We start from the raw sequence: 18,073 nt of genomic DNA on the forward strand, positions 1-18,073 counted from the left end.
TTCTAGGATTGTGGTTGATCTCTTCATGTAGTTTGAATATTTTAACTCTTTATTACTTGTTATTAATGGGTGTTATGTTGTTTATTTCAAATATATCTTTATTTCTTGTAATTGCTTGATCAATAATTAGATTAAGTTAGGTTTCTAAATGCAACTTGACAAAGGAAGTGTAGAATAAACCAAGAGTTTGAATAACATGTGCTTATTTCACTTAGAGATTAGGTGATTTGATTAGTATTGAGGATAGAAATATACCTAAAGCCGAATTTAGAGCATAAGCTTAGTGAACCTACCTTAATTAACCTACATAGACATATGAAAAATTGATTATGATAGGTATGTTTACAATATCTTGACAAAGACTTGTAGATAAATTTGGACTTTAGGATAGTAACTAACCCATTGATATAAGTATAAAAAGAGAGATTAAATTCAAATGAAAGGTAAAGTAATTTTATAATCTTAGGCTTTAATTCATTGATTCTCTAGCAATTTTTAGCATTAATTCCTTAGTTTAGTCTTGTTACATTAATTTCATTTTTAATTAATTTTCAACTTAGATTTACTTGAATAAGATTAGGGTGTACAATTTTAGTATTTAGCAAGAAATTAGACACAATTCTTTGTGGAGACAATACCTTACTTACTACTATATTACTTGTGTGACACGTGCGCTTACGTGTGTATAAAACTAGCAACAAACTCCTTTGCCTTCTCTGTGATTAGATCTCTGGTCATATTCTCACGTTCTTGCTATTGAACAAACCACTCATAAAGAACCTTCTCTAACTCAGAGAATTTTGCAGTTTTGTATTGTTTGGCATCACATTTTTCAATGTTGGCTAATAAATACTCTAATGACCTCTTGATCGTATTTGATATTGTTGCTTGACTTACTTGCAAGTTAAACTTTTTTTACACCTACTTTTGTAATTGCTTTTGGGTGCAATTAGATTTTTTATATTGTACTCAGCATAATACTTTAGACATTTCATCCCACCCAATTATTGTTGATTTCTTTACACTTTTGAGATTAAAAACCATTGTGTTTAGTTTTCCCGTTTGTGATACTTTATGTCATTTTTATAAATGTTTTTGCTTGACCTAATGTACCTTAAATCCTAAACCTTGATAAATTAATTTTTTATTAATTAATGTATAAACTAATAAATTATTAATTTATCAATTAAATAATATCTCGATTAATTAATAAATTTTCATGGTCCTCAGGGTGTTAATTTATAGAGATTTTATTGTAAAAAAAAAAAAAGAGATTTAACTCCTTCTTCAAGCAAGAGCATGTGTCATGAGCTCACTTTTTCAACTCAAAAGACATGCTTAATAAAGTTTCCAATCAAAAGACATGCTTGAAATAAAGATGTGAGATCTATGATATTTTATCTCACCCACACCATCAATAGAGGAAAGGGATCTAGCCACACCCTTGTTGCATTAACTCTTGACCCACCCACATCAAAGGGACCATTGCACTAGTCCTAATCTATCTTAACTTTTTTATCTCTCATGAAGCCCCACACATCAATAAAGATTCGAATATACTCTGATAACACTTGTCACAAACCCACGTTTCCAATTTAAAAGATATACTTGATAAATAAAAAATAATTTATATTTATATACTCAAAACTCATCTTATTTCTTACTAATGTAAGAGCCATACGTACGTAGATATAGAATAAAAAGAAAAACTAGTCTTATTAAAAAGGCAAATATGTTTTGAATATGAAGTTGTACACTATTTACATCATACCTTATTCCTACATATCTAACACAAGTAATCCTACCCCAATCATATAGCACAAACACCCTTTTGAACAAATATTAACAAGCCAATTGATCTCTAAATGAAGAGATCTCTTCAAAAATGGGGAGTCTCTTGGATCTAACAGGGGCCCATTCATTCATCAACATATCAAGCCCGTTGACAAATTCGTCCTCAAGGCCCAGAATATCCGACAATTCCAACGGTGGCTGCACGGCTTTCAGCTCCATTAACAATTCCTCAGCTCTTCTCCTGGCTCTAATGTCTTCTGAGCCTGGAATTTGACCTCGCAATATCTCTCCAAGGACTGAACGTGCATCATCATATCTGCCCTGTTTGATAAGGCAAAGGCCCAAGTTGCAGGCCTTGTTGGCATCCGGGTCAATCATCTGTGCTTTTCGATACACCACCTCTGCTGTCAGGTAGTTCGATTTTTGCATGTAAGCCCACCCCAAATTTCCCTGTCACATTTATCAATGCAGCAGTCCTATTGTAGTAAATATCTACAAATAAATACTCCTTGCATGTAGTAGCAGCGGCTTGTACCAGAGTAAATTAAGAAGCTAGTTAGTATTAAGCAAAATCAAATACCAGTAATCTTGAAGTTTCTTGCTTAACGGAAACTTGAAACTTCTTTCCATGGCAGCGGGCAGTCTTGGTCGGTTTTCCATTGAAGATCTCTCCCTGGTATATTAATCTTAGTTTTCGTTTTATTAAGTCAATCTGCTCGTCTACTTTCCCACATTTCTGCCAGATTGATTATTGATCAGACAAACCAAAATTATATAGTTGCGGTCGGGGGATAGAAAATGCGTGCATGGAATATTCAACCATCCATCCATACCTTGTATAAGTCAATAAGAACATTGTCGAGTGATTCTTGTGCTTGTTTTGAGCAACGGCCCCTGAAAGACTTGATAGCTTCAATGGCTTCTTCGGTTCTATTTAGTTGCTTCATCACCACTGCCATGTCCTTTAGTGCACTGTCGACTCTATCCCCGGCATTTATTGCTTTCCAGAACAAAACTAATGCTGCTTCTGGGTCCTTTTGTACCAGCTAGATTAATTCAAAGCAAAATCACAGTGGATGCATGTTATGTTAATTTCCTACTTCCATTAATTAGTAATTTATGCTTTTAACTAGTAGAGCACAATAGCTTCTCAAGAAAATAAAAAAACTAGTAGATCACAATAAAAACTTCTTTCAACTTGCACTACATGTATATGCATTGCATGGTAAAGTCTTTCATTTTTGAAGTGGTTTTCCCTGTCACAAAGGGGCATCGGGTTTAATTAGGCCTGTTCATAAATCGTAGGCAATTGTGAAACTGTTTGATGCTTGATGCTTGTGAGGTTAGGCTTGAAATTTACTTCAAATCTCTTAAGATAGTGTCGCTTGCGACACCTTTGCAAATTAAGCCAATGGTTGTCCAAACGCTAAGCGAGACTAAACTTAGACAATTAATTAGCTCAAGCCTACCATATATAGTACTACTACTCTTAGAGAGAGCCTAAGCCCTCAAGGAGAGGTTCAGTATCTTGTGAGGCTTATTAAGGGCTTTCTATTCATATGTTAATTGCCTGTGATCGAGGCTTTGACAGATTGATTGATGCGATATAAAGTGGCAAACAACAAGGAGGAGATGGTGACTACTTAATTTCCTTACCTTTGATCTATCCCCCACAAGGAAATGTATCGATCCCACCTCTATTTCAATGCTAAAGCACGATATATTCATGCTAATTGGTAGTATGCAGTTGCTGTCAATCTCAAATCAGTTGCTAACAAATACTAGTACTGATTACTGATGTTTGATTTGATAATGGTTTCAATACATATTGTACTCGATCCATCTAAGCAAATTCTCTTGGACTATATACAGCAAAGTTCAAAATTTTGGATCAAACGCAAAAAAGATGAAGTTATAAGACTCGTCTTCAATATCAATATCCTTAGAAACTTTATCAACTTCATTTCAATAACTTGCTAAATTAGTTTCCTGGTTTAACATCTCACAATTCTAAAATCTAATGACAAGTATAAAGTATTTTAATGAAATATTTGGAAAGAGAAGGGAGATCTATAACTGTATATCGACATAAAAGAATTTACAATGTGTTCCTGAAACTAGGTTTATGAGAAGAAGAGTGAAATTTGACCCCCAAAAAAAATTGCTTAAATTAGCTTTTCTTGAGTTGGGATTAATGTTCTAAAAATGAATGATCACAAGCATAAAGTAGTTTAATGAAGAGAGAAAAGAGATTTATAATTGCAGTCCTTAATCATCATTAACAACAAAATATAGTTTAATTAGGTCTTAAAAAGATATTAAACTGAGAGAAGCAAATGATGAATGAATACTATGAAGTTCAACATTAATGGAAGAACTTCTGGATCTCCACAGTACAAAAAGATAATTAAGGAGAGACGAAGATAAATGGTAAGTCCAGTACTCATTGGTACCATGCTGTTGACTTGTTAGTCGAGGAAACCCATGGTTAAACAACTCATCTATAACTATAATCAGCATGCACACGACCCAGATCTTCCTTCAATTTTCTGTTAGTTTTCATGAGATAGCTTTTCCATCTTCTTGTCTCTTCCTAGGAATTATATTTTCTAACTTTGTTTTTGCAAGAAAAGAAAGAAAAGGATCCTAGCCAGCTAGGTTTGATAATTATCTCTAAACTGTTTGTTTGCCCAGAAAAGCGGCAAAAGTTCCAGAACAAGAAACTATCTAAGCATCTCACAAGAAATCATCATCAAATATAAAGCAAGAGCAAACCTAAATTTACTTAACCTTGTTAAACTTAAGAAAAAAAAGTAAGAAAAACACTTCTGTTTTGGGTGCACGAGCTTTGGGTGTATTAATTATGTGCAGAAGCTCTAACATATGGTAGAGAGTAGAGTCTCGGCATTCCAGAAATGACACACCTGAGCATGTTTGGCTTTAACATATGGAGTATCGCCCTGAGGCACTTTATGAATAACGTGATAAAGCTGTTCTTTGCTTGAGCCCATCATCTTATTCTTGGAGCTCACCATCACCGTGCTGCCTTCCATCCTTTCTCTCTCTCTTTCTGTCCCCCTTGCTTGTACACAGTGAGGAATTTGGAAGGGAAGGACAGATGAGGGGGTGTGTTTCCGTTGTATGCACAATCTTAAGCTGGGCTGGGTCTTTACCACCAAATAGCTAGCTTGCAATAATGGGGTTGGAGAAACCCCATGAACCTGGTCGACTCTGCGTCCAAGTGCTTAAGTTGAACATAGGTCTCAAACAGTGCTGCCACCACAGGTTGGACTTTTCTTTACTGCACCCAAAGAAGAATGCTTTGTACCATTTCTTATTACTAACTTGAAACTTTATTAAATATATATTTCTATACATATATATATATATATATATATATATATAGTAGTTAATGGTGGTAACTTAACTATAAAATCATTGCAAGATGTTGATATTTCCTCCAATTTGTACTTTGGTTCAGAATTTAACAGGGAAAATGAAATCTTCTATACATGGTTGATGGCCCANGGTTTAACTTAATCAAATTTAATTAAAGAAATGAGGAGCAGCTATATATACCCAAAATATAAATCCACACACACACACACACACTCACATTTGGTTTACATAAAAATCAAGTAAATTTCTTTTGGCTGAAATGAAGAAAACATATGTATATGTATATATGCCTAATTAGCATTCAAATAATATCATTCACAATATTTATTGAAAATTTATTTCTTTTTCTCTTTCACGAGTGCATGTTATGACATTTTAATGATTAAAGAGGCCCACGTAGCAATATGTTCAAAATCCTTACAAAGAAAAAGGTCCATCATGTGAATGTGGCTGCTTTAATGGCAAGGTTCAAACCACTAACTTCCATGAAATTTCCATTTCATTTTTTAAAAATAACAAAAAAATCCCAATTTGTTAATATTCACAATTCAGATCACAAGATTGACAAGCAATACAATAGATATGTAGCTTCAATCTTCTAATGTTAGGTTCAAGGTGAGAATAAAATGACAAAATGATGCAATGGACTCTGAATATTTAAAGTTTGCTCCAATGCCCAAGAATATTTACGGAAAAGGAAATGATAATATATTTAATGGTTAAGAAGGAATATATATAATTACAACTTTACCTTAATATGTATATGTATTTAATTCTTCATTTTCCCTTCTACTCCCTTTCCTGTGGCGACCCTTTCAACCAGGTCCGAGGTTGCCAGATCTAGGCATATTCAACAGGCCGAGACCATTTTCTAATCTTAAAAGGTCAATTCCTTGTTGGTGGCCTTAGATTGAAGTTAACAATTTTGATCAATGACAAAGTTCAACCAGATGAGGTTAAATATAGCCTTTTTCTGCTCATATTTGATTTTCTATTGGTGTAAATGAGGTTGAGATGGAATTTAAGAAATTGACAAAATTGATTTCAAGACGAATCTTTCAATAGACATTATCTTTAAAACTTATTTCGCTCCCATCACTCGGTATATAAATATGCAAAAGAAGAATTATGCGAATAGTCTTAGGATACAATGAAGTCAACGTTTAACTTCGTCTTTATACTCTACGAGAGTATACCACTAGATACACCTAAGAGGTTGTAAAGTTATTCGAACTTAAAGCATACTCTCTACAGCAAGTAGATTATAAGAAATTTGGATTCCTTTGATAGATAATGGAACTCAAGTATTTATGTTTATTTTCAAACCATAATACTACTCTTGCTCTTGATTTTTCTACTCGTCTTATTTATTTTTTGTGTGTCAAAATGGTTGACAACAAGTCTTTTGTAAAGGCTTGCAAGCATTTTTTCTCAAAGACACGATCCTTTCATTAAGGTAACTCTTTGTTTTAAAGATACTTTTACATTTTACAAAACAAAATCTTTAGATAAATGTATTGTTTCAATAATCTCCTTATAAAAAAACAACCAATTATTCCATAAGATATTATCTTTGAACTATAACATGAAAAGATAGCTTTTCATATCTAAACTGTCTCTTAATTTTTAGATTTAGAGGTGTTTTACCAATATGTCACTTTAGCAAGAGAGATGACTATTCTTATGAAAACTCACCTATAATCTAATAATCACATTATGTCAATTTATGTAACATAACTTTTGAAGTAAGATAACTTTCGTTATGTGATATAACTTTCGTTATGTGATATAACTTTCGAGTTAAGATAGCTTTTCATATGAAGAGACAATCATTTATTTTGAAAATACACCAACATTTTCTGTCATCGAAAAAGCCTTTTCAAGTCATCTAGTGAGGAAGCCAATCATTATTTACACCAAATCTAGAAAGAAAACATGGAATCTGAAATAAAAGATCGGATTTAGCTTAATTAGGTTTTTTTTCCAACTATTTGGTTGTTGAATTTGACCTTAAAAGGCCAAATTCGATCATACAACGATCGAATTTGGTCTAAAATCGACCCTTTTTGATTTAGAAGCAACCATGAAAAACTGTCGACAAACTTCTTTTAAATTGTTCTCTCTTCCCTTCCTCTCTCTTGAAGCTAAAACCAAAGTAAAATTAAAGCTGTCAATTCCATTTCCTTCTTAATAATTTAAAATATTACCAATTCCTGTTTTGTGAATATTAAATTAGATGATGGCAAACACCAATCATTCTTGTTCCATAGACTCAATTTGTAATTTCTCAAATATATATGTATATATATATATATATATATATATATATATATATATATATATATATNAAATAATTTTGATTTATTATTATAATTTTATTTATAATTCGATTTTCGGTTAACACAAATATCCAAAATATTGATTAATCACTTAATATAATTATATATATATATATTATAAATATATATATATATATTATATTATATATATGGAGTGACGTAAGCAAAAAAGTGTTTAAACTACCAATATGATCAATTCGTTTCTTTAGGAGATTGACTATTGTTGCACTCTAAAACCGAAAAAGGGTTAATCCTCTCTTTTCCTTTATTTAAAAGGAAATCTATCAAAAAAAAAAAAAAAGCAAAATAAATGTGGACTTAGCAAAAGCATAGATGCATGAAGAGTGATGAATCATGACAAACTTTGTGGCATTGTTCATTGTTGTATTGTTTTTGTTGAAAGGAGCAACATTTTTTGCTTGTCAAACACTTGTCACTATTCATATCCAAAAATCTTTTTGAAATATAGACAAACCCATAAGATAACACTGTAGAATGATGATTAATATATATTACAACCATAACACTACAAATGGACTATCTCTTTCTGTATTTTGGTTTTTTTTTTAAATATAATTAATACTTCAAAAAGTTTTCAAAATATTTAAAAAAATTTAAATAAATTTTTATTCTTTTACTATGTTCAATCAAGTCGTATACTTTTATTTTTAGATCAAATAAATCTTTATGACTACGGTTAATTAAATATCACTAGTCAAAACACCGCTATCATTTTATATTCTTGACATAATCCTAATGTAGATGGTAAAAATACCATATGGTTATTTAATATGTCATATCACATTACCATCTGTAGATAAATTTTAAAGTAAAATATCTTTATTTTTTAAAGTTTTAATCATAATTTTGCTTAGATTTATTAATATTCAAAATGGATAATCTGTTTTAAAAAAATATCTTTCGTTGGATACATAATTTCTGTCAATATTTTGTTAGTTTATTGACATGATAATATTTTTAATACAATTTTACCTTCCATTAATTTTGAAAATTAACACTATATAAAATATAGTATCTTCATTTTTACAATTTCTTTTTCTCCCTACCCAAGAATTCTCTCTCCTCTTACTAAATTTTCTCTACTGCGAATGGCGGTAGCAGACAGTAACGACGACGACGACGGATGACATGGCAAGTGTCAATCGAACATTCTTCGACTAGATCTAACCACAAGAACATCGATCGGCATAAGGGATCATCGTCGACTGACTTGAGAGAAAGGAAAAGAGTGGAGAAAGAAGAAAGTTATTTTAGATATTTTACATTTATCGTTTACACATTTAAGACAAATTGTTTATTTCAAATACCAATGCACCCGCGTAGAATTATAGTCAATATTTAAGGAAGTAAAGTATTTTATCCTAAATTTTATTATTGTACTAAAGGTGGTAGATTGAATTTATAACCCATTTTTTGAATAAGTACAATTTTATCGTTGTACCTTCTAATTTAATTAAAAATGATCAAAAGTTAATGGAATATTTCATAAAGAAATAAAAGGACATTCTACAAAATTTTTAATTTTTAACAATTGTTAACTAAATTTAAAAGTGTAGTAGTAAATATTGCACCCGATAAAAAATATATAGTAAATTTGATCCTTAAGTAGATAAAACCTAAATTTTGGAACCAATTTCAAGTCGTGGCATATATTTGAATGTTGAGCTGTATTGGGGAAAAAAAAAAAAATTCTTGTATGGTACTTTTAACCAAAATAACTGTTGTCCTCTTCATCATCGTTAGCATCTACAAACTTTAATATGAAACCTACGCAATACATATTAATAATGCTTAATGTACACTATTACTAAACTAATAAGCAGAGGAGGGAGGGCCTACCCAGGTAAGCATGGTAATACGATGGGCTTGGCGAATATAGACCATCAAATCTTTTGATTTCTGCAACCCTTCTTACTACCATGTTCTTTCCACTTTTCCACTCTACCAAGCAAAGCCTTAATATTTTATGCTTGAGTTTCATACTGACCTTGTTAATTCCATGGAGTATAGTAGGAAGGGGAATTTGTGCTACTTTCTTTTGGTTCCATTGCCTTACTGGGCCATGGCTTTGAATTGCTCTCTGGGCAAATATTTTCAATTCAATACAGGCAAAGAGAAAAGCCTTCCAAGGAATGAAGAAATATTTATGAACATGATGTAGTGTATTGTCAACCATAAGGGTAACTTGAATTACAGCACAATCATAACCCACCCACTTGCCCTTGGCTAAATGCAAAAAATACCAACAAAACAACCTTGCCCATATCCATATAATGCAGAAAGAAACACAAAACCACTGCTTAACAATGCTGGAGATTTTAAGCCACATTTCACGCTATTAGAAACAGTACTGCCATAATTTTTCCCACAGGCCAAGGCAAGCATTTAGCTAAAGGAAAAAACAAGAGCTTCAGTCCTTGATTATGCTTTAGTAGCCACCACCCCTTGAGCGACCACCACCCATCCTTCCACGGCCGCGGCTATAGCCTCTGCCCCCTCCACCTCTACCTCTTTCATAACCACTACCTGTCAAAACAGGAGCCAAACAAATTTTGACAAGTAATAGTTAGCAAATTGAGATTCATTTTTCAGCAGATGCTTTTCTTCAATTTGAACTAATTTCAGAAATTTTTTAGCTACTTTGATGGGTGTAACTAACTTATAACTAGCAAAAGCAGCCAATCCAAATTAAAAGATTCTTTGAATGATCGACGCATAAGTTTCCTTTGGATTCTACTAGATTACTGCTAACAATTAAAGTAGAAATTCTTCTATTTGATCTATTTCAAATTTTTGTTTGTTCAACACTCCTTATATTGTAGTCAATCAGATCAAACTGAATTGTTATTTACATAAAAAGGGGACAAAATTGACAAAGAACTAGTCAATGATGGCAAGTACTCAATGAAGCTACAGAGCCATGTTTGCAATTTAAGAGAAAGAACCTCACTTGTAAACTCTTTTTATATAGCTTATAAGAAGTAAGATATCAATGACGGTTACTAGCATAGACACACCAAAAGAAAACTTCATAAAAGTAATAAAATACTCAGCTTGTATTTGCTATGAATAAAGCATACTTACCACGATAGCCCCAACCTCTTCCTCGCCCACCACCTCTGCCCCAGTTTGAGTATCCACCATTATCTTTAAGAAATGAGCGAAGTATGAGGTATGGTCTAACTAAAAGGCAAATTTATACTCCACAAATGTAAAACTTAAAGAGAAAAATCATCAATCCCATAACACAATTCAAAATCTATATATTATACCTTGATAGTTTCCATATCCACCCCTGGCCCAATTCCGCCCTCTCCCTCTGCCACGACCCCTTCCTCGGCCATATGAATCTAAAAATGAAACGCACTAAACGAGTTGAGATTAAAAAAGGACAAAGCTCTTCAAAACAGTTGCTGAACTACTTGTTCCAGACATCACCTTCATTAACAGCATTATACGGAATGCGAGCTTGCTTAGGTGGCTGCTGCTGCTGATAATGATATTGTGGCTTTGGTTGTTCAACATAATGCGGAGCTTGATACCTGGGGTCACACATTGCAAGTCATACCAGCAAATATAGAATCTCAATTAAAAAAGCAATATAATAATATTTTCCGTATAATGGGCTATTAAAACATTTAAGCACTGGCATCTAGGGTATTAATTATCCCATCTAAGCATTATATGAAAATTTTTTCTATAGTTTCATTTTTTTGAAAGCAATAGTTTAGCTACCAACTGAATCAACATCTTATCAATTTACTTTCTCATTCTCCGAAACGGACAAACCCAACAACAAAAAAGATAAATAATCTTACCCAGCAGAGTTTTTATTTAGCTCTCTAGCAGACAAGGTGATAGAAATCATTGAGACATGGCGAGTCATCTCCACACTGAAAAGGACAAGAAATTAAATGCTAACCTGCATAAGTACCAAAATGTTATGTGCGTAAATGGGGATAGAGAAGTATAGAGACTTACGGAACAAGCCCCTCTTCAATAGGTTCCCACACATCAGTTATGCTCACTGAGCTAATGGCAGTATCTTGATGCAAGCGGGGAATCCTTTTCTGTTTTACAAGACAGATCACTAATCCAGGAAAGTGGGAAAACAGTATGCAGGGATGATAAAAAAGAAAACCAACCTTTATAATCTCTGCGATTGCTACTGTCTTACTGATTGCCTGTCCCATTGCTTTCAAGACAATCTCCTTCACACGTTTGTCCTAATAAAACATCATCAAAACACCTTCAACAAGAAAAGCTAAAGTTTTCTGATGCCATTAGGAAAACGAAAACCAAGAACGTGCACCATTACATCATTGGCAGTAGGGGAAACAAAAACTGTAATTCATAATGAAGCAACACAAAATAGAATAAGCAAAATGAAGAGAAGCCAGCTCCAAGGAAAAGAAGGGAACATGAGCAAAATCGCATTAAAAGCAAATTCATCAATGGGATTCGATTTCATCCATATTTAGGTAAGTACATGACAACTAACACTAACTCATCAACAATTATGAACTAATAGGAGATATAAACAATCTAAACATTAACACAAATAAATTACAGGAAAAGAGTTAAGAAAATCCCAAATGTTTCGTAACTGAAGACCATACAGGAATAGAGCAGCTACTAGCTAAAAATTGCATCCAAAAACCTTAGTCACAATAACCGGAGAAACCCCTCGAACACAAGGGAAAATGTAAATAAACAACCCAAGAAATGGAAGAGACCCAACAGCATCATTTTCTCAAATCAAACGAGAAGAACTACTCAAGAAACCATCAAGCAACTAACACCAAAAAACCCTATAACCTGCACAAATCGAGAAACTCATGAAAAATCCGAAGCAAATAAACCCAACGTTAAACACCCAAAACAAACCGAGAAACTCACAAGCACAACATACTCAAGTAACAAAAATGGATACAGAAATATTTTGAAAAGAAATGAGAGGTAAAGGAAAAGATAAAGGAAGGGGGGAGGGCACCTGAAGAAGAGCAATGGCATAGTTGATGTAGTTCCGAATAGCGCCTTGAGAAGTGATTCGGATCTCATTCTCATTAATGGGTGACTCTGGCTTTGGCTTCTCTACTTTCTGGTATCTATCCATTGGCTGTTTGTTGGTGGAGATAGAAGGGAAGGGGAGAAGAAGAAAACCCTGATTAAACCCTAGCAGAAGAACGAAACAGCAAAGGGAAAGAGGGAGGGTAAAGGCTTTAAAACAAAACAAACAGACCAAAAACAGAAACCGTAGGCTGTTGGCGAGCCCTTTGCTCCTGGCCTGGACGCCTGGCCAATTCTTTCCAACTCGGATTCTTATTGGGGTTTGGGTTTGCTCAGGTTTTCGGGACAGAACATCTTTTGCCCTCACTCGCTACAAAAGAGCGAGTGCTGTACACGAACGGTTTAGATTGGATGATGATCGGAGGCCCCACGCCCTTAGTTTTTGATTTTATTTTCATTTTTTTAGTACGAGTATTTTTCTTGGTAGTCGAGAAAAGAAGAGAGAAATTGCAATTCTTCTTGTAATTCTTTTCCTTGCAAATGGAAAAAAGGTTGACGTCTCTTCCCTTTTTGTTTCAATAGTAATTTTTTTCCCTTTTAGACTTGCTCGTTACTTAATATCTATAACTTTCTATAGAAGTAAGCCTCAACGGAGCTCCCACAAGTTGACAAGTGGTTGCTTAATTTTGTGATACGTCGGCTGCTCGAAAGGAGGCTTTCTACGGGGTTTGGAAATGAGTTGAGTGTCGGTTAAGTGAAAAGAAAACAAGGGGAAAGAAAGATGAATTTTTTTTCCTCTTAACAAGTGGGATGCAAATATATTTTTACATATGGGCTTCTCAGAATGAGGCTCGCTGTTGGGTTTGGGAATGGGTTGAGTGTAGTTTGGGTGAAAAGAAAGCCCTAATGGAACTTTACAAATAAATTAATTAATTATTTATAATTTTATTCTTTTTTTTATCTAGTGCTCTTTCTATGCTCGTCATATTCATCAATTTTTTTTTGCCTGTGTGTTTCCTCTATTTGTAGAGTCATGGGAGACTCTTTGGGTTCATCGGGATGCGGACCCAACCATTTCATTTTATACTGTTGAGAGGGTGTGTGGTCTGAAACAGATATCGTGTTTAGGTTTTTCGGTATTGTCTTCTTCATGTCCATCATCAATTTCCTATCATCCTTGATGGGCGTCTTTTTTATTTTTAGAAGCTTCTTTTGCTGTTTTTCACCCATACTTTTTCTTTTCAATTTTGGTTACATTTCTTTTTCCTCAGCTTTTCGTGCTTCTCTGCATCTTGAGTTGTTTGTGATTTGTGTGTTTAGGTCAGTAGCTTGCGTTTTTTAGCATGGAAACAATTTCCAACTTTCAGGTCCTTGAGTTCTTTTTTGCACGATTTCATCTGTTGCTATGCGTTTCCTTTGTTAGTCATGTTCCTCATATTGTTAGTTTCATTATTTTCTTTACTATTATTTGTATGTTGTATTTTTTAATTTTTGTTTCCCTATTGGTATCTGGGGAAATTCGATCAGCCAAACGTTCAAAGAGTCTGCATTCAAGATTTTGTTTATTTGTTATATTTGTTGTATTATTTTAATATTCTACCTTCTTATTCTTGATGCGTTTTCTTATTCATTTTTTTTGATATTTTTCTTTTGTAGGAAACTTGGATCGAAAGGTTCAAAGAAAAACTTAATTCACGGATATCAGGCATATTAAAAAGGAGGTTAATCAAAGAGCAGATGATCTTGCAAAGGGAGGAATCCAGTTACAAAGTGAGGTCGTTATAATGGTTTAGTTAGTTTCCTTTGTTTTGCCTTCTACTTTTGGTGCTTGTCTTGATTTGTTTTGATGGTGGCGTGGATAAGTACGTGGTGTTTGTTCTTGCTAGGGAATACGCAGTTTGTATTGATGTTTAATCTTGCATTGAGTAAGAATTTTGTTGATGCTTTGGTGTACAGCTCTATACATGTTCTTTTTTTTTTTTTTAAATCCCTAGGATTCTGGTTTTTGCAGGGGTTTTTGTTTTTGGATCCATGGTTTCTTTGTTGGGAGCTGGCTTTGTCTTTTGGGGATGTTGGGGGTGATATATTTTGTTTTATAAAGTGGATGGATAGACCATCATTATGGTGGTTGGGTCTGGATGGGAAGGTTCTCCTTGATGAAAAAAATCATTTCATTCTTTCCTTTTAAATGAAAACAGGTTAATAATTTTCAAAAAAAAGTAACAGGTGATTCAGGTCAACTTAAGTTTGACATCATATTGTGCCTAGAGGCCGAGTAAAATTTTTAAATATAATTTTTTCCCTTTTTTAGATATTTGTGTTTCATGCTTTGTTTTATTGTTATGTTATATTTGCTCTATTTGTAAAACATTATTATGCATTTGTTCAAATTTATTGGGAAACATAATTTTATTTTTGTTAAATCTATATCTTTGCATTACCTTTTCTAACTGTGAATTCTTTTATTTTTTGTAATTCAAATAGATGCCATTTTGGGGAATGTTCCAACTGTAGCATTATCTAATGTTATATCACATTTCTCAAAATTTTGGGTTTGACGTTTTTTGAGTTCTATTGCATATTAGATTGTGTGAAGGTGGAGAGTTATTAGGCAAAATTTTGGCAACATAAGTTGTTTTTTTGTAATGTTTATGTTTCTAGCTTTACTTTATTTGCGAATATTTGAATATTATCATCATTATCTTTATAGAAATAAATTAAAATGAGAATTTGACTTTTCCAGAAGAGAAAAGTACATCGAGGAGGATGCACAAACTATAGTTGTACAAATTTTTAAGTGTGGTTTCATTTTGTCATCTTCGGGGTGTTTTGCACCATGATTTAAACCCAAAGTTTTTTTGCTTTTGACTTTCATTCAAATAAATTGTGAAACTGAAAAATGTGCATTTGGGTATATTATCACATCTTTGATACTAATCGTTATTGCTTGCTCTTCTGAACTTCCTTTTCACTTCTGGAGGTGAAGATGCTAACATGAAGCTAATTGATTTCGATCTTTCTGACTTTATTATACCACATAACAAATGATCATCACCCATCAACTTTTGCTTTGGTTCACCAATGAACATGCCTCCCTTCATAGGTTTTTTGAAACTATCAAATAAAAAACCTTAGTTTCGTCATGATGTAATCTAAAATCTATTTTTTGTTTGGTTCTTTGCTAGACAAGTAATGGTCTTAGGTTTTTATTTAATAATTGAGTATAAAGATGCCAATTTGCAAGAATATTTTGGCACCTCTACTCTGTTTATACATGTGCAAGTAATTGGTTATAATATGCGATGATTCTCTATCATTTTATATCTTTAAATTTTTTATTGAGTTCAATAAGTATGTCTTACTTTAATTGAAGCAGTTGCTATTGATTGAAAGAATTACATGTTAAGAGAATATGTATTCTATCTTTATATGTACTTAGGTCTACTCTATATATCCATTAGAGTTGAGCTATATCTTTATTCCTTTTGAAGTTACTTTTTGAAGTTGGATTATCTGGTGCTATTTTGACTGATGTGTTTATCATTGATTGATGTTTGTTTTGTTTTGACAACAGTTTTACGTTTCTTCTCCATCTCCGATTACAAGAATTGAACATTACGAGTTATAACGTAATTTCTTATAATTTGTTCAAACTTTCTTGTTGATTTTATGTATTTTGTTTTGCATTTGTTGTGTTTACATCATGTATTAATTTTGTTTCCCTTTTATGCTATGGTTATCTATTTTTGTACTGGTTTTCAATTAAAAGTAAGACTGATCTTATATAATAACAATATTTATCATTTAAAGACGAATCGTATGATATTATATTATTTGTGTCTGGTTTCCCATTCGTTCATCATTTGGTTTTATTTTTTATTTCTTTCTTTTATTATGGAATCCTACACAAGAAACAAATTACATATCTGGTGTCTACTGTGATTTTATGTTTAAAAAGTTGCAAAGTTAATATTCTGGAAAGATTTCTTTTTTATTGAGGTTCAATAAGCCTGTCATGCTTTGATTGAACTGATTACTATTGATTCAGAGGATTACATGTTAGCAAAATATGTATTTTATCTCCATATTTGCTTATTTTTACTTTATATGTATAATCGATCGATGTTTATTTTATTTCGACAACGGTGTTGCTTTTTCTATTTTTTATCTAATATTATTGTCTCATTCACCTTAATACCTTAGCTGATCAACTCATTACCAAACCTTGCTTTTTATTTCTTATTTCACCTTGTAGAGGATCCTCTAAAATAACCCAATCATCAAAGAATAGCCTCACTACCTTATATTTTTTGTTTACAAATTACATTATGAATTGAATACTATGATGTTAACTTTTGTATATAAATAAAGATATGCAAAAACAAAGCATTAGATCGTGATTTTGATTTTGTTCATGAGTACTAACTTATTGTTAAATGGATGGTAGTGAATGTATAAGATTATAAACACTGCCTTATATTTTTTATTTATAGACAACATGATAAATTCAACATTATAATGTTAACTTTTGTATACACACAAAGATTTGCAAAAACACGACAGCAGATCATGATCTTAACTTTGTTCGTGAGCATTGATTTTTTGTTAAATGGGTAGGAATGAATACATAAAATTATAAACACTATCTTATATTTTTTGTTTGCAACATACATGATATATTAAACAACAGATCATAATTTTAATTTTGTTCGTGGGTATTCAGCTTTTCCTAAATATGTGAAAATGAATGTATACAATCATAAACAATTATAATATACTCTTTCACTTTGTAATAAAAACTTTATCAACTTTTTTGCATATATTCTTTGTGATAAACACTTTCTTCAAGATTTTTTATTTGACCTGAATGCAGCGTGTGGGCCAATTCTAGTATTTATATATGCAGGGTATTCATTATTCTTCATTAATAGCCTTACATGGCTATTATTGATACATAGTATCACCATATATGCAGATTACACTCCACCCCTTTGGGAGGAAGTTGAAAATCTATAATTCAAGGAATATGATTTTTTGGTGTTTGGACCCCCTAATGGTTCATAATTCTTCATAAACTACCGTATCGGCATGATCCAAGAAACTAATTCGTATGAGTGTTGGCTACCACAAAATGCTAGTTAGAATGATAGCTAGAAACAATATCACTTGCAAAGTTACTCTTAGCTATATACTATGTGTCACGGTTTACATTAATTTGTAAAATATTATCTGTTTTGATTTATTAATATTTATAATTTTATTTTATAAAAAGCGCTTGATAGATTGAAGATTGTATGAATATTTAAATATCAAATCAATATGAGATTTACGGTTATTTTTTTGATGAGACGTGAGCATAGATACAAGAAAAATTAACTTATTATATATATGCAGAATGTAATTGTTAAGATTGTTCATCGAAGTCTATACAAATGTGTTTATGCTACTTATATATTTAGGTAACCTCTCTAAAACCACTCATCACACCACCTTAGTTGAATCAAAGGGGC

At 32.4% G+C, this 18,073-nt stretch overlaps 2 protein-coding genes across 2 annotated transcripts; both read right to left on the minus strand.

The window, feature by feature from the left end:
- Positions 1,698-5,090, minus strand: LOC18612810 (protein SULFUR DEFICIENCY-INDUCED 1). Its single transcript, XM_018115655.1, has 4 exons — positions 4,719-5,090; positions 2,628-2,840; positions 2,375-2,530; positions 1,698-2,244 (listed from the first exon to the last, which is right to left on the minus strand). Exons 1-4 carry the CDS (start codon positions 4,845-4,847, stop codon positions 1,843-1,845), a joined length of 900 nt encoding a protein of 299 aa, XP_017971144.1. The 5' UTR covers positions 4,848-5,090; the 3' UTR covers positions 1,698-1,842.
- LOC18612811 (ribonuclease P protein subunit p25-like protein) lies at positions 9,677-12,893 on the minus strand. The gene is made up of 9 exons (XM_007049748.2): positions 12,796-12,893; positions 12,547-12,672; positions 11,699-11,779; positions 11,535-11,623; positions 11,372-11,446; positions 10,992-11,095; positions 10,826-10,903; positions 10,638-10,700; positions 9,677-10,079 (listed from the first exon to the last, which is right to left on the minus strand). Exons 2-9 carry the CDS (start codon positions 12,667-12,669, stop codon positions 9,982-9,984), a joined length of 711 nt encoding a protein of 236 aa, XP_007049810.2. The 5' UTR covers positions 12,670-12,672; positions 12,796-12,893; the 3' UTR covers positions 9,677-9,981.

Source organism: Theobroma cacao, chromosome 1 (genome assembly GCF_000208745.1).
Source record: "Theobroma cacao cultivar B97-61/B2 chromosome 1, Criollo_cocoa_genome_V2, whole genome shotgun sequence".
NCBI lineage: Eukaryota > Viridiplantae > Streptophyta > Magnoliopsida > Malvales > Malvaceae > Theobroma > Theobroma cacao.

Excerpts from the sequence above, each read along its gene's own strand:
- LOC18612811 (XM_007049748.2), bottom strand. The coding sequence starts at position 12,669 with ATGGATAGATACCAGAAAGTAGAGAAGCCAAAGCCAGAGTCACCCATT. Across the intron at positions 11,780-12,546 it reads ATGCCATTGCTCTTCTTCAG|GACAAACGTGTGAAGGAGAT; the intron begins GTGCCCTCCCCC and ends ATGTTTTATTAG. Across the intron at positions 10,080-10,637 it reads AAGAGGTTGGGGCTATCGTG|GTAGTGGTTATGAAAGAGGT; the intron begins GTAAGTATGCTT and ends CTGTTTTGACAG.
- LOC18612810 (XM_018115655.1), bottom strand. The coding sequence starts at position 4,847 with ATGGAAGGCAGCACGGTGATGGTGAGCTCCAAGAATAAGATGATGGGC. Across the intron at positions 2,841-4,718 it reads TTAAAGCCAAACATGCTCAG|CTGGTACAAAAGGACCCAGA; the intron begins GTGTGTCATTTC and ends GAATTAATCTAG. Across the intron at positions 2,531-2,627 it reads TTCTTATTGACTTATACAAG|AAATGTGGGAAAGTAGACGA; the intron begins GTATGGATGGAT and ends TCAATCTGGCAG.